Genomic DNA, 14,771 nt, shown 5'->3' with positions numbered 1-14,771 from the left:
AGTCCTTGGATGGGACCTTAACCCTAACTAGGCCGGGCTATTTAGGTAGATCATAGAGCCGGGGGGGGGGCCTGGGAGGCCCCCCCTCCAGATCTCGGCCGTTGACCGCGCGATCGCGACGAAAATTGGTACACACATTGCCTATGATGTAATCTAAAGTACTACAAAGTTAGATTTTTAAAAAATTGTCATTTATGCTAAATTATGCTAATTTATGCATAATGATGCATGAAATCGGACAATTTGGCATAAATCACTAAATAAAGCTCGAAATGGGCACATTTTTTTGTGTAAATATTCTTTTTGGTGTCCTAAGCAAATATAAGAGAAAAAAATTGAGCTATCCGAAAAAATTTCTTAAGTATTTTATTGTTTTTTTTAATTATGTATTTCTTTGTTTTTTCGACTTTATGTTTTTCATTGTTTTTTCGATGAAACTTGTCCGCGACATTGTTCCAAACAAGAAAATATGTTATTAATTGATTTTAATCAATAAAACCCCAAAATAATCATGCTTTTATGAAATTTGACTGTAAGCACAATTTCCATTGAAATTGTACACGAATTCACGTTTTTGAGCAATTTTTGGTCTGACATGCATGTACATATTTATGCGAAACTTCGCAACCGCGCGCCCGGGCATCGCAAATTTGGTGTCAAAAGATGCGGGAGACTCGACAGAAAAAAGTCATGAAACGTCGCAGCGATAGCGTTTCACGTTAGCGATACATCGCGCGGAACGTCGAGGGGGGGGGCCTCGGAGGCCCCCCCCCCCCCGGCCTAGTTAGGGTTAAGCCAACAGACCTGAGGTCCCTTGCTTTCAAGCATGCATTGTTTCCCTTGCAGCCACTTAAAAACAAATCCATATTCAAATTAAAATTTTACTTTGGTATGTTTATAATACAAAGAGGAGCTATAGTGCTTTTTTGAAATTGGTGTGAAAGTTTTCAATACAGATGAGCTACTCTGATATGGGAGTGCTTTCGTAACATTTTCAAGAGAGGTCAGATGGGGGGAAAAGGGGGGAGCAGTTGATTGACAAGTGATGGTGATCTACATCATCATCTGGAGCAAGAAATTTTCGATTTTCATTGTAGAGGGATGGGGACATTTTGATGTGATGGTATTATCTGCCTTCAACGAGGTTCAAGCTCTTTCAGCACTCTATGTGAAATTTTAATTATGTTTTGATTGTCAGTAAATTCATGTGTAAGAGGTGACTGCCACTCGTCTCTTGCAGCAACTTCACCTGTATGGACAATCGGGCAGTGCCCAGTCAGTTGTGACAGATGCAATTTGCTATGCCTTTGAATTGGAAAGAGAAGACTTATGTAATTACAGTCAACCTCACCCAAGTCAAATTAAAAAGGAGGGGAGATGATCCTTTGATTTGTGGGAATTTCAGCATATGCAACACAATTTACACATGTTCATACCCATTTGGAATAGAATTTTTCTTCGACTTAAACAGTATTTTGACTCTATGTGAGATCAGGGTGAGATTGACTTTGACAAGGTTAACTGTATACCTTTCTTCTCAAACAATAATACCAAACTTGCTACCTCCTTCACTTATACATGGTTGTATGTGATCCAAAGAGATTTGTTTCAATACAGACATAGTATGTTAAAAACAATCAACTTCTATGAACTATATTGCTAGACACCGTGACCCGAAGTGATTATTCCAGTTGTGTTTCTCCCCAGCTTGTGAACTCTGCTGTGCCCTTTTATGAGGCATTCAATCATTCACATGCTTTGTCATTCCAAGGTGCTGAAGTGTCTCTGTGCTGTCATTGTGTTGCCTGATAAATAAAATAGATCTATTCTGTGAATCAGTGAGATGGTCATCTGTTAACATTCTGTATGACAACCATTCGGCAGCTTATGAAATAAAAACTCAACTATTGTAACGGCTGTGATTTGAATGATCCGTTTTGTAGTTGTTGTTTTTTTCCACCACTTTTTTAAATCAGTGGACAAGGTGGCATTCCCCGAGACTGATCCCTTTTCAAAATGTTTATGTCCTGTGTAAGCGAATGCATAGCAACCTTGTCTCAACAGCCAGCTAATGGGACAAGGATTTGCAATGGTCGGAAGGCAGAAATTTGAGAAATCATTCCCGGACAAACATTCTACAAGTGCCCTGGATTGATGAATTACAGCTGCTCATCAGATTACATGTATTGCATGTTGATGCACACACAGCCACATAAAAAGATGAATATCCATTTACCCTGAATTAAAATGTACTTACATTTTACATGTTGTCCAAGTGTCTTTCTTTCATTTCTTTTGTTGTTGTTGGTTGTTTATGCCCGTTTGACATCAATGTTTGTTCTGTACACATTTGTATGATAGTAACTTGGTACAGAGAGTACAATACAATACAATCGGATCATTTATATAGCGCCCTTACACAGTCAATGACTGGTTTCACAGCACTTCACAACAAAATTCAGTCACAGATTAGCATCAAAAAGGAAAGTCTTAAGATTCTTCTTGAAGACATCAAGGGATGGGGAAATGAGGACAAACCGAGGTAGATCGTTCCACAATCGCAGTGCATCCGTCACAAAAGCATTGTCCCCCGCTCTACTGTTGGTTTTGGGTACATGGAGTAAGGTGCTATCTGTAATGAGGAAATTATGTACTATTTTGTTTTTATGCCTCCGCCACGAAGTGGTGCCGGAGGCATTATGTTTTCGGGTTGTCCGTCCGTCCGTCCGTCCTTCCGTCTGTCCTTCCGTCCGTCCGTAATGAATTTTGTGGACAAGGTAACTATCAAAACCGGTTGAGGTATCCTAATGAAACTTGGCATGTATATGTATTAGGGGGTGAAGTTGTGCCTATCAACTTTTGGGTGCACATGCGCAAGGTCAAAGGTCAAAAGGTCAAGGTCAAATACATAAAATTTCACTATTTCCACCATGTCTATTGAATGCCTGAAGATATTTTCTTGAAACTTAGTGTATACATGTAATACCCAATTAAAATTCTCTGGTGAAAGTTTGGGTCATGAGGTCAAAGGTCAAAGGTGAAAAGGTCAGGGTCAAATACATAAAATTTCACTATTTTTTTTTTTTTTTTTATAATTGTTTTGGATATAAACTACAAATTTTATTGTCCGAAAATGGAAATTCTTTTTTGCCCAATTGATCGTGGGCCCGGCAGCCACTGAGCAGCGCCAGATCGACGTTGCTCTAACCTTTTCAACTGTTGAACGGCAAACAAGGTAGCAGCAACTCCCATCTTTTAACGTCTTTTGGTATGACGCGGCCGGGGTTCGAACCCACGACCTCCCGATTGTGAGGCAGCCGCTCTACTTACTGAGCCAACACCATATCTATTGAATGCCTGAAGATATTTTCTTGAAACTGAGTGTATACATGTATTACCCAATTAAGATTCTCTGGTGAAAGTTTGGGTCATGAGGTCAAAGGTCAAAAGGTCAAGTAAAAATATTAAAACTTCTTTTTTTTTCATACCTTGGAAAATTGTTCAAGGTATCTTCATGGAACATAGTATATACATATACTGACTGGAAGTGATTATCTAGAGAATGTAGGGTTCATGGGGTCAAAGGTCAGGGGTCAAAGGTCAAGTGCAACACTTCAAAATTTTGCTATTTCCCTCCTATCATGCAATGCCAGCAGGGTGATTTTTTTTTTTTTTTACACTTGATGTATGCATACATGTGTAATCTAATCGAAATTCTCTGGAAAGTTTTTTTTTTCTTCTTTTTTTGCCTCAAAGGTCAAAAGGTCAAAGATCAAGTGAAAGTGCTGAACTAACTTTTTCCTCCATATCTCGGAAGTGGCTCAAGTTATCTTGAAACTTAGTACATATTATGCATGTTCTACCTGAAAGTGATTATCTTATGAATTTTAGCGTCAAGGGCCAGATGAAAATGGTAACAATTTACTATTCAATTCAGAAATTGCACTTTTTCTCCACACCTGTACCTTGAAAATTACTCAATGCCTAAATGTATGAATGGGTCAAAGTCGAGTTAAAGTCCTTAAATCCCTAGATACATGCTCTCCTATTCATCCAATTAAACCTAGGTCAAGGAAGGTGAACATTCAACACATTTGTGACAAACTTGTCATTTCAATATTTTGCCAATTTCGTGAAAATGTGATCACACATTGTCCACATGTACTATCTAGACCTATTTGGAAAATCATGCATTATGGCGGAGGCATACCAGTCGCCAAAGCGACATTTTTAGTTTCTTTTAAAATTTGAATCTATGCCTCTTCCCTTGAGGTAAAGGAGCCAGAGATATTTGTTTTGGTTGTCTGGTCATCTTACCAGTCATCCATACATGCATTCCAAATCGTAAAAATCCCTTGGACTGATTTTGCTGAATGTACCTTGGGCAAAGGTATGCTACATCATTCCGTGAAGGTCACAGGTTACTGAACCGAGGCTTAAAAAGTCATTTTTCAGCCAGAACTTCAATGAAGAACCATCTGTTGGAATGTTACTTGGCTGGAAATATATTGATCATTATCAATATGACAATTCATACAGATTAATAATTCAAACTTTGGTCAAGGGTCAAGATCAATGCTCATTGGTCATTGCACAAGGCATGCAAATTGATCTAGCATGGAGCTTTGTGCAGAGAAGAGTCCAAGGCAAGAAAAATTACAGCTAAAGGACAAGTTCACCATCATAAACATGTGGATTGAGAGAATATAGCAATATTGGTAGAAAACATTTCTGAAGGTGAGGAAATTCAGACAAACCATTTGAAAGTTATAAATTTTTAAAGTTTCTGTGAAGTCACACTGCTGGATGAGACTACAACAGTGTACATGTATTATGACACATACGTACGGTGGTAGAACAATATAAGGAAAATGTAGGGAGAATTTCACTAAACTTCATTTTTTTTTTTTTAAAGCGCACATTCCCTCAACTTGGTACTGACTTGTGTTAAGGAAAATATTCCCTCGCTTTCTGAAAGAGGCAAGTGACGTGCTGTTTTATTATGCGAGGAAAGTGAAAATATACTGAATTTTCTTTGTATTTTCTTTATATGTTCAATACATGTGACATCACAAGCTGCAGTAGTCTTCTCATCCAGCAATGGCAACACTGAAACTTCAAAAATTTATAACTTTTGATCACACACTTTCACTGATGTGTTCTAATATTGCTGCATTTTCTTAATCCTTATGTATATGAAGGTGAACTTGCCTTTTTATGTAGCCTTGCTATGAGAAGTTGTGTAAAAATCTGACAAGGCAATATTTTTACTGAATACATGCAGACAGGGTAGATTTTAACTACTTCTTGAAGGAACTTCTTAATGGGGGAGACAACAGGATTCAATGAAAACATAAAATCACAAATCAGACAACAATCATCTGTGCAATATTTATCATTCTGACAGATTTTTAATTTCTTTAAAGTCAATTCTAAATATATAAATCTTGTGATCCACACAAACAAATGCCACTGCACATTAAAATGCATCCCATGTACAATAAAGGTGTTTTCACATACATTTTAACTAGTAATAGATTAGATATGATCCCGAAATGAAAAGAGCAAAGAATAACCACACACATATAAAACAGCTTTAAAATATTGTTCTTTACAACAAAAAACCTCAACTTAATGTGGACACTGCATTCACCAATAACTATTTGCCAATTACTTGTGGAAGGATGAAATGTATGATGCAGCTCCATGTTATACAAATCATTTTTATCACTAACATATCACAATTTAAAATACACGACCAATGGAAGGGAGGGGAAATCTTGTGGCAAGAGCCTGATTCATTTTGAAAGTTTAAAATTCTAGGTTTTACTTCCACATGTAGGCAAGATTTCATATGTTCTTTTTTTTTTTTAGTGCATAACATGCATATATGTCATATAGTGAAGAAGTCTAATGAACAAGGAGGGTTACTTTGTTTTGAATTTGTTTTCCTATTTGCCCTGAACCATCTATTCTTACGTTGGACATTTATCTGTGAGACATGGCAATGAAGATTTCACATGACAGTAAAATATTAAACATAGTTTGTGCTTCAGATATATTTTTGATTTGCTTCATGTATCTATCTCTAAGACCAATCAAACCGCAATGCTTACTCTCAGATTAGATGCTTATCCAGCTGATAAAATATCACTCATTCATATATTATACCTCTGATTCTATTGCATATATATTTATCTATTTGATATATCTACATGCATTATCAAAGTACAAATTTAATTGTATAACTACTTTCTCTCTAGATAACATTTATAGTCACTCTGTCACAATAGATCTTTAACAGTTTGAACACAGACAAGAAAAACAAAGAAAAATCTGTTTATGTGAGATCTCATCTCAAAAACAGACGCAGTAGCATGGGGCTATCTCACAGTGGGAAGGCTGGCCTGGATCAGGTACTGTAGAGAATCTTAACATATTATCTACAGCTTTATCTCAATGATCTCTACTACGTACACAGTACACACACACGGCTGAAGAATCTCAACAGAAGTTGACCGTTACACACGAGTTTATGCTTCCATGCAAGTTCACTAAACAGGCCTATATGTGATTTTCTAATATACCTCTGTGGGTAGTGAATGTAGATCAATTTGATCAGGCCATCAAGGTTTCCACACGCTACCAGGTCTTTAGGAGCAAATACAATCGAGAACACCTGAAAGCCTGAGGCTTTACAGTACGCATGTCTTGGTTTACATTCCAAGGCTTTGGCTTAACAGACTCCATACCCTGCTGACAAGGTAAAATGTCACATGATAAAATGGCAACAAGGAGAATGAGCATGTCCTACAATGAACTTCTCATCCCAATTTCACCCGAGACTTGATGCCATACCTGCTAAGAAGCACTGAAAATGGACTGCCATATGTAACAATGACCTGGCATTCGCATAAAACTAGAAACATTTGATTTCGTAGCATGAAACTTTCATGAATAGCCACTGGTATGTAATGCATTTGTGTAGACAAACACCTTTGTATGCAATTTACTTTCATGAGTCTTGGCTTATTGTACTGAGTTCATGAAAGACAGTGTACCGTAGCGTACTGTATCGAGCCAAAAGAGAACCACTTCCCGATGTGCTCCAAATGTGTACCAAAAGCGTACCAAAAGTTCGCGATAAAGCATGCGCGTATCATGCGCATACATCACAATGCAAAAACCTCATTCTCTTTGTTCGGGACCGCTGTAAGTAGTTCAAGCACCAGGTGGATGACATTCTTGCTACAAAAATGCGTGACCTTTTCTAAAAATAACTCGTGAGGTACGCTTTCTCAATAGAGCGCTCGAACGCTTCAAGTCTGGCACAGTTCGGTATGGTACGCTTTGGTTCGCTTTAGAACGCTCGAAAGCACCCCTAGTAATCCTACATGGTACAATCATCTCCTGGTTTATAAATGCATGTGTAATACCAGTTTGTCATGTACTTGCAGTCCGATATCCAGGTCTGCACACTAGCACATTTTTCCTACTGGTCCGACCTGTCTATTGGACCAGTAGGTACCCATTTTTTCAATACTTTATACTGGTCCATTCCAGGAAAGTTCATGGTCCGACAGTGATTTTTACTGGTCCTGGACCATCACACCAGTACAAGTGTGCAGCATTGCCATAGCTATTACATGATAATACTGTTGTATAGGTACATGTAGGAGAGAAGGTGGACACACACTTATGTAAAACAAACTGCGTGTGAGCTAATTTTTCTCTCAGATATACTGTAGGAGACATGAAACACAAATATCAGATTTGACAACACATAAAATGTATCTTATTCCTTCTATGGGACTTACTGACACAGATGCCAGGCACCGAGTTCTACATACACACAACTTAATTTCTCACAGTGACTTCTCAACATGTTTACAAGTGAAAGCCAATCATTTTGCTTCTTGGTTCACCCAGATAAACATATTATTGCATAATAAGCACTCCTGAAAACCATCATACACCCATAATAATCTTAAAATATCACATTCTCGCACAACATAAAATTTCTACAAATTGCATAAGCTGACTTTTAGTACCTCAGTTTTCACAAGTTTCACTTTGCATTATCACTTGTGCACATCATAACACTATTGATAGGTAGTTGATTAGACACACGCTTATATCTACAGGTAAATTCTTTTATTCTTTTAGATAAATCTATACTCTTCTGCAATAAATAAATCTGCACCTAATGTTTGTCGGAGGGTACACAATCATTTGATTTGCATATGGTTGTACCACATATTGCTGTTTTATGAAAACATTTGAAACTTTGATATTCCATAATTTCTTTATGTCACATGTGATTTTGATGACAGTTCTGCCTTCCTGTTTGTTTTTACTCCATTTGAGAGAGCCAATTTGAATAATAAATGGAGTAGAATTGATGAAAAGTATCATCAGAAAAGTACATTTTCTGCTGCATGGTAACAACATACTACATTACAAAAAAATAACGTTATTCACCTAGCAACTTGACATTAAAGGCTGGAAGTCAATTTCTGCATTCATCATTTCTTGAGAACATTTCACACCTATGAAATAGACATCACAGGTGGCTTAGATAGCCATTGCAAATAACAATAGGGAGCTTTAGATCTGCGATGCAGATGTTAAGAGGGGAAAAAAAAAAAAAAAAAAAACCTGTTCTGCGCATACTCAGGACTTCTTTTCAAAATCAATCTCACATTTTCACACCAGTTCTGAGTCATTTTAGCATCTGCTCAAATTCATGACGCCGCAGAGAGCTGCTTGATGCTTCATGGCGAACCACAAATGGGGGCACTATTTTACTTTGTGTAGGCTGCGTCTTCGCGAAACCTAATTAAGCTACTTTGCAACACAGCGCAGGAGCAAGGAGAACGGTGAACGCAACCATTGTCTTAACGTCTGCTTCACAGATCTAAAGCTCACCATTGTCACACTGAATTCTACACCGTGATGGCAACTGATGGAACCAACACTGTCTGACAGCAAAGGAGAAAGATGGATTGTCACATTACAGCCAGATGCCCGAGATCATTCTCATCAGATAAATCTCTTTTGGTCCACATGGGCAGCTGAAATACAATGACCAGAGAGCAGGTAACCAACCCCTCACACGTGTAAGGTATCTTCGGTGGGGTTTCTTTTCCTCTCCCCCCCCCCCCCCCCCCCTCCTTCTGGGAAACATACCAGAAATCTTGGATAATATTAAGGCAGGTAGAGACAAACACTGATGCAGCATATACCATGTCTACTCTTACACACGCAATCTTAGGTATAAGTGCCTCCAAATGGCCACTGACAAAACAACTCATCTTTGCCCCCAGTTCAAGGATGGAGAGTGAATTCTATAGCAATTATAGAGCCATCCATGCTGACTTCTGCATAGAGAGCTATATGAAAGTCACCCTCTCAGATAGCAATACACCAATACAGATAATGCAAGTATTTTGTGGAAACAAAACATAAAATGAAAGTTTACACAACAATCATTTAAACAAAATCTATTAAAAGCAATTGGATAATATCAATATATAGCTGGGCAAAAGGTATTCTCTGATTTGAAATAGAGGTTTAGTAGGATGAATAACAAGAGTGTTTCTGAATAAATGTACTGCACTAAGAGAAAATTGGTTTTTATAAGCTACGCCAAGCAGCGACTCAAAGTACAAGTAGCAGGTCATCCCTGAGATAAACTGTTTGATTTAGAATAACCTTTAAGTACTCAGGCTTCAGAGTGCCTTACTGTTGTTTTCAAAATCAGTCTTCTTCCTCAGAATACAGGATGAAGAATCAATTAATGGACAGATTAGATTTATGAACAATTATCATATAACAGATTGTCAAGATGTTTGACTCAGCATAGCACTGTACATATAACCATGTAAAAGAAGTGAAAATTTTGATGGTGTTTAAAAAAAAAAAAACAATACATGTCAGGAGACACAAAGCATAGCAAATTTGTAAAATATAACAAATACTCTCAAAACATTTTGCTAAAAAACTCACAGCTCAAACCAGTTTTCTTGCAACTTGATATTCTTTCTACATTGTATGTTGCCTCTTGTATGGATGTGGAGAATCAATGAAGTTCAAATTTCAATTACCAAAAAGGTTCATAGCACATGCAAAACAACAACAACAAAGAAATGCAATACTTGTCAAATTTACATTGAGGTTCACTTTCCTTACAATATTTTTCTTTGTCCTTCCTTAAATTTCATTAATTTTGCAAACTCAAGCTTTGACATAAAAAAATTGATATGACAAAAGGCTCTTCTTCATTGCCTTTGCTGGGACCAGAAGAGTTTCAAAACAAAGACTGTGCGATGCTCTCTCTTTGTAACACACTAAAGTGGTTCAACATGCCCAGGATCATATTATGTAGAATACTGCCATATGAGATAATAACATACTCTTGAGAAAAAATCCGACATGAATCACAGATGAAGAAAAGCGAACAGAGAAAAACCAAAATTGCCTGTTTGTTAAAAAGGTTGTTGTTGTTTTTTTGTCAGCACCAAAGGTCAAGGCATTATGCATTTCCCTGATAAACAGAGAATACTACTGATATTACACCCTAATATGCCAAATACACAACTGAGTACCTGGACAGAAAGACAATTCTTGAATTCCTGTATTATTGAATTCCTTGAATTCCTGAACACACACAAACATATGCGTTTTAGTAGGTCACATAAGACTGACACTTTTAGAGCATAATTCTACAACATGTTCTTTGGATCTAATGGATAATGTACAAGCAGACAAAAAGAAGAAAAGAATGGTACGGATTTCGTCACAAGTAAGGACCTTGGTATGTCAATAATTTCAATATGTCACATGTCTCCTGCTGAACTGTAAAACCTTCACAAACTTTTTTTTTTTTCCACTTTAAAATGAAATCTGTAAACAATGACATCAGTTAAAGTCTCACAATGACCTCAGAACAATGAATTTTGTGCGGGAGTTTAGAGCAGTAAATCAGAGCGTAAAACAGGATTTTGATATTTCTGTGTCTGTGTGTGTACAAATTGGGAAGGTGAAAGATGGTGACATCTGCACCATCATCACCTCTCTCAATTTGTGCATTGTAGCAACCAACCTCACCATTCCGTGTAAGCATGCATAACTCTCTCATACTGCAGTAGGTCCAATTCTGATGAAACCCATACCATTCTGTTCATCTGATTTTACTGTTATTTATCAAAGTCAACTCAAACATGATGTGGAATTAAACTACTTCAAGAATTGTCAGTTCTTCCTATCCTTTCTGCATGTTCTCTGCGTAAGCAAATCCCAGAATATTATCTCCTAACGTCACTACTCGGTACCAACTCGACGGGTCACGTTACGTCACGTTCGGCGAGAAAGGTTTTCCAACATCGAGATCTAAGCTATGCAGCTCTCCCCATATTCAATCAATGTATTCAATTATGTATGCAAATCATGTCATACAATGACTTTCAATGACAAATTGCATTCATCATGGCAGCTACAATCATATGTGTTTCAAAATAAGTCAGTCAGACATAACTACTATCTAGTTGTAGACAAGCAGGGCAACTTCTGTAGCAATATCAAAGATGCGAAAACATGCTGAGGGTAAAATTCACTCTCTGTTGCCAATGTGACATTTATTTCTTTGTGCATATGGCTATAATCTTGGCTCAACAATCATGACACTGCTAGCACATTAAACTTTTATCTCCATGAACAATGCGTTCACTGCCCTAAAGAAGACATGCTACGATACAACATGCACCTACAGCATTTCTGATGAACAGCTAATTGATCTACTTTCCATTGATACTATCCTCCACTCACCTGCTACTGCCCATTAAAATGCTGATGACTTGCACTAAATGATTTCAATTTCACGATTGACCATTCCAAATACCCTTTGCACTGATAATACCTGCACTCCACGACTCTCGCGGGGAAAAAAAATCCAAGTGTCAGCAGCCTCCCTAATACTTTGATTCCGCCGCCGGCCACTCGTAGTAGTCTGGGACAAAGGACTCGTACTCGTAGTCGTATATACACTTGCGCACGTACGCCTCCATGTTGTCCGGTTTCGGGTACGTGGATGCCATGCCCGTCTTGTAGGCGTACTCTCCGACGCGGGTGGCAATCTGGACGGACACCTCCCTGACGTCCTCCAGGGGTGGATAGACTCGACCCTCGTCCAGGTGAGCTTCTGTCACCAAGTTGGCGATGCACTATAAAGTCACAATATCAAATTGCAGTCTGTCCATGAAAGGGTTTTATTTATTCATATCATTCAGTTTAGCACAGTACAGTGGAAAGATAGTGACTGATGCTTTTCATTCAAAACTTTTAAAAGAACAACAAATCAACTGGAATAAAAAAAAGGAATTTGATTTTGCATGTTTTAACATTTAATTTTGCAAAGATTCAATGACATGGAATTTGTACATAATCAGGGTTTTACACAATTTTCCCCTGAACTTTAAAAGAAGTACTTCAGGCTTCAGATACCACTGACAAAAAAAAAAGGCTATTTCAGGATATGTAAAAGACCTTTCACCCAAAGTCATAATGCATAAAAAGAATAGAATCACTCTTATGGTGACATTTGTGTTAACAACATAAAATGCTGTGTGTTGACCTCACAGCAAATTTTGTCCACTTGAACTGAGTATGATTTAATCTATCTCTTGGCAATGACAGAAGCAATTATGAAGCGAGTTATTGATGTAAAAAAAAAAAAAAAAAAAAAAAAAAGGCTTACTTTTGCAGCCTCTAGGAAGACTGTGTCAGTGACATGCTTGATTCCAAAGGCGATGATCCCTAGAGCCACACCTGGGAACACGTACGCATTGTTTCCTTGGCCTGGAACCAGGGTCTTACCGTTGGGCAGCTTGTACGGGTCAAATGGACTCCCACTAGCAAACACACACTGGCCCTGTAGTGGTGGTCAGTAAATGATACACGTGAGATGTTACCTGGCCATGGTCAATGGCATTTATAGTATACTGTAAAAGTGGATATTTTCGCTCAAGGTTTTTTTGCACTTGGCTGAGATGTATTCTTTTTTTTTTTGGGGGGGGGGGGAGGGGGGGGGGGTAGACAGCACAGACTGCCTGAAATGAACTGTCAAAGAGTGTGGGTCTCATAACACAATGGCTTTCATGAAGGACTATTCAATTGTTTCACCTCACTGGGTTGGCCTAAGTCTAAGTTACATCATCCTAAACCTGTTACAGGGCACTCCTGTTATAACAAACACGGTTCTAAAGAAAATCTTGTTACAACAAAGTACGACAACAGGTCCCCAAATTATCATCTATATGTTTTTACAAACTTGATTGTTCGGCTATACAGAAATTTCGATATAACATAAGAAAAAGTAATTGTAATGGGAGTTGCTTGTATTTTCTTTTATACTTCTTTGTTTCATGATCTTATCCATTTAATTATGGGGGGGGGGGGGCTGGTGTGCAGAATACCAGTAAAACATCATTATCAACTTTATACAGTAAAGACAAATACATGGATAAGAGGTTCTTCCATGCAACCTTGGTCTTGCATACCACTCACACAATGAATAGGAACAAACTCACACGTTGTTTGGGTTTGTTTGTCTCTTACCCCCGCTGGGATATTCATTATTCTACAACCTTTTGAAACTCACGTTGGTGTGCTGGTAGGCCTCAGCAGCTGTGCACTCGGCCTTACTGGTTGGATTGCTCAGGGCAAAGATGACGGGACGCTTGTTGAAGGATGCCATGTCCTTCAGAATGTCCGGTGTGAACACACCGCTGATGGCAGCAGCACCTACACACATGGTGCAGAATACCAGGAAAAACCAAGAAAAACTGACACAATGTACAATCAAAACAAAGACAAAAATCCAGCAGAAAGGTGACAGGAAACAGCATGATAAGGCCAGAACATATTAAACTAGAAAGGCACTCAGAGAGCACGGCCCCCACCAAGCAGCTCATTTCTACACAATCAATATGCTAAAAGTGGACCTATTTCCAAGCGATAAAGAATCCTTCTCAGTGTCTCCACCTTAGCTTACTGTTACACCTCGAGCCTTTCTGCACACCTTAAATACATACAGGTTGAATTCCCTGGTTTGTATGCCCTATTTGCCAATGATAGAGAATCCTTCAAAAACTAAAAAGTAAATAAATAAATTAAAAGAATAAAAAAAAACAGTTCCTGGATCCAGACAGCATCATTAACAAAATTTCATAATCTGTTCCTTGTGTCATTATGAAATTTTTCTAACGATTTCATCTAAATTCATTCACAATTTTTCAAGTTATTTTGCAAACTGACAAATGAACAGACAAACAATTGCTGGTAAATACATAACCCCCTTCCTTGAGGTATTAAGAAAAGACCATTTAAAAGTTACTGCAGGAAAATTATGATCAACAAGAGCCTGAAGGGGCTTAATGCTCACATGAGCTTCAAAACTAGATTTACTTTCATGCAAGCTCCCTGCCATGCTCCTTGTCATTAATCTTTATAACTACCTTTTATCATGTCCATAATAATGAACAATTACTGTCAGTCTTCACCTACTAGGGTTTCGCAAACAATATGACACTATTACTACTCCATCAGAGAAAAAGAAATGGTAAATGAATAGTCTTAAATGGCTCATAGAAGTTAAGGGCTTTCTTATGAGAATTGAAGGGTTGACATCAAGGTGCTATCAATTTCAGGTTTTTAAGGGCTCTGGCAATGTATGAAAGATGGCTTTTCTGTCAAAATTTCTTGGGGTGAGACTA

At 38.0% G+C, this 14,771-nt stretch overlaps 1 protein-coding gene across 1 annotated transcript in view; it reads right to left on the bottom strand.

The window, feature by feature from the left end:
* Positions 1–11,838: 11,838 nt before the first annotated feature.
* The window catches only part of LOC140242286 (NADP-dependent malic enzyme-like), a 16,759-nt gene continuing 13,826 nt past the window's right edge, over positions 11,839–14,771 (bottom strand). Inside the window, 3 exon segments of the mRNA XM_072322030.1 lie at positions 11,839–12,221; positions 12,755–12,928; positions 13,658–13,800. Coding sequence (XP_072178131.1) covers positions 11,970–12,221; positions 12,755–12,928; positions 13,658–13,800 — 569 coding nt within the window. The 3' untranslated portion in view covers positions 11,839–11,969.

Source organism: Diadema setosum, chromosome 19 (genome assembly GCF_964275005.1).
Source record: "Diadema setosum chromosome 19, eeDiaSeto1, whole genome shotgun sequence".
Lineage (NCBI taxonomy): Eukaryota > Metazoa > Echinodermata > Echinoidea > Diadematoida > Diadematidae > Diadema > Diadema setosum.
Note: the sequence above shows the minus strand (reverse complement) of the source record. Positions and strands in the feature narration are given on the sequence as shown.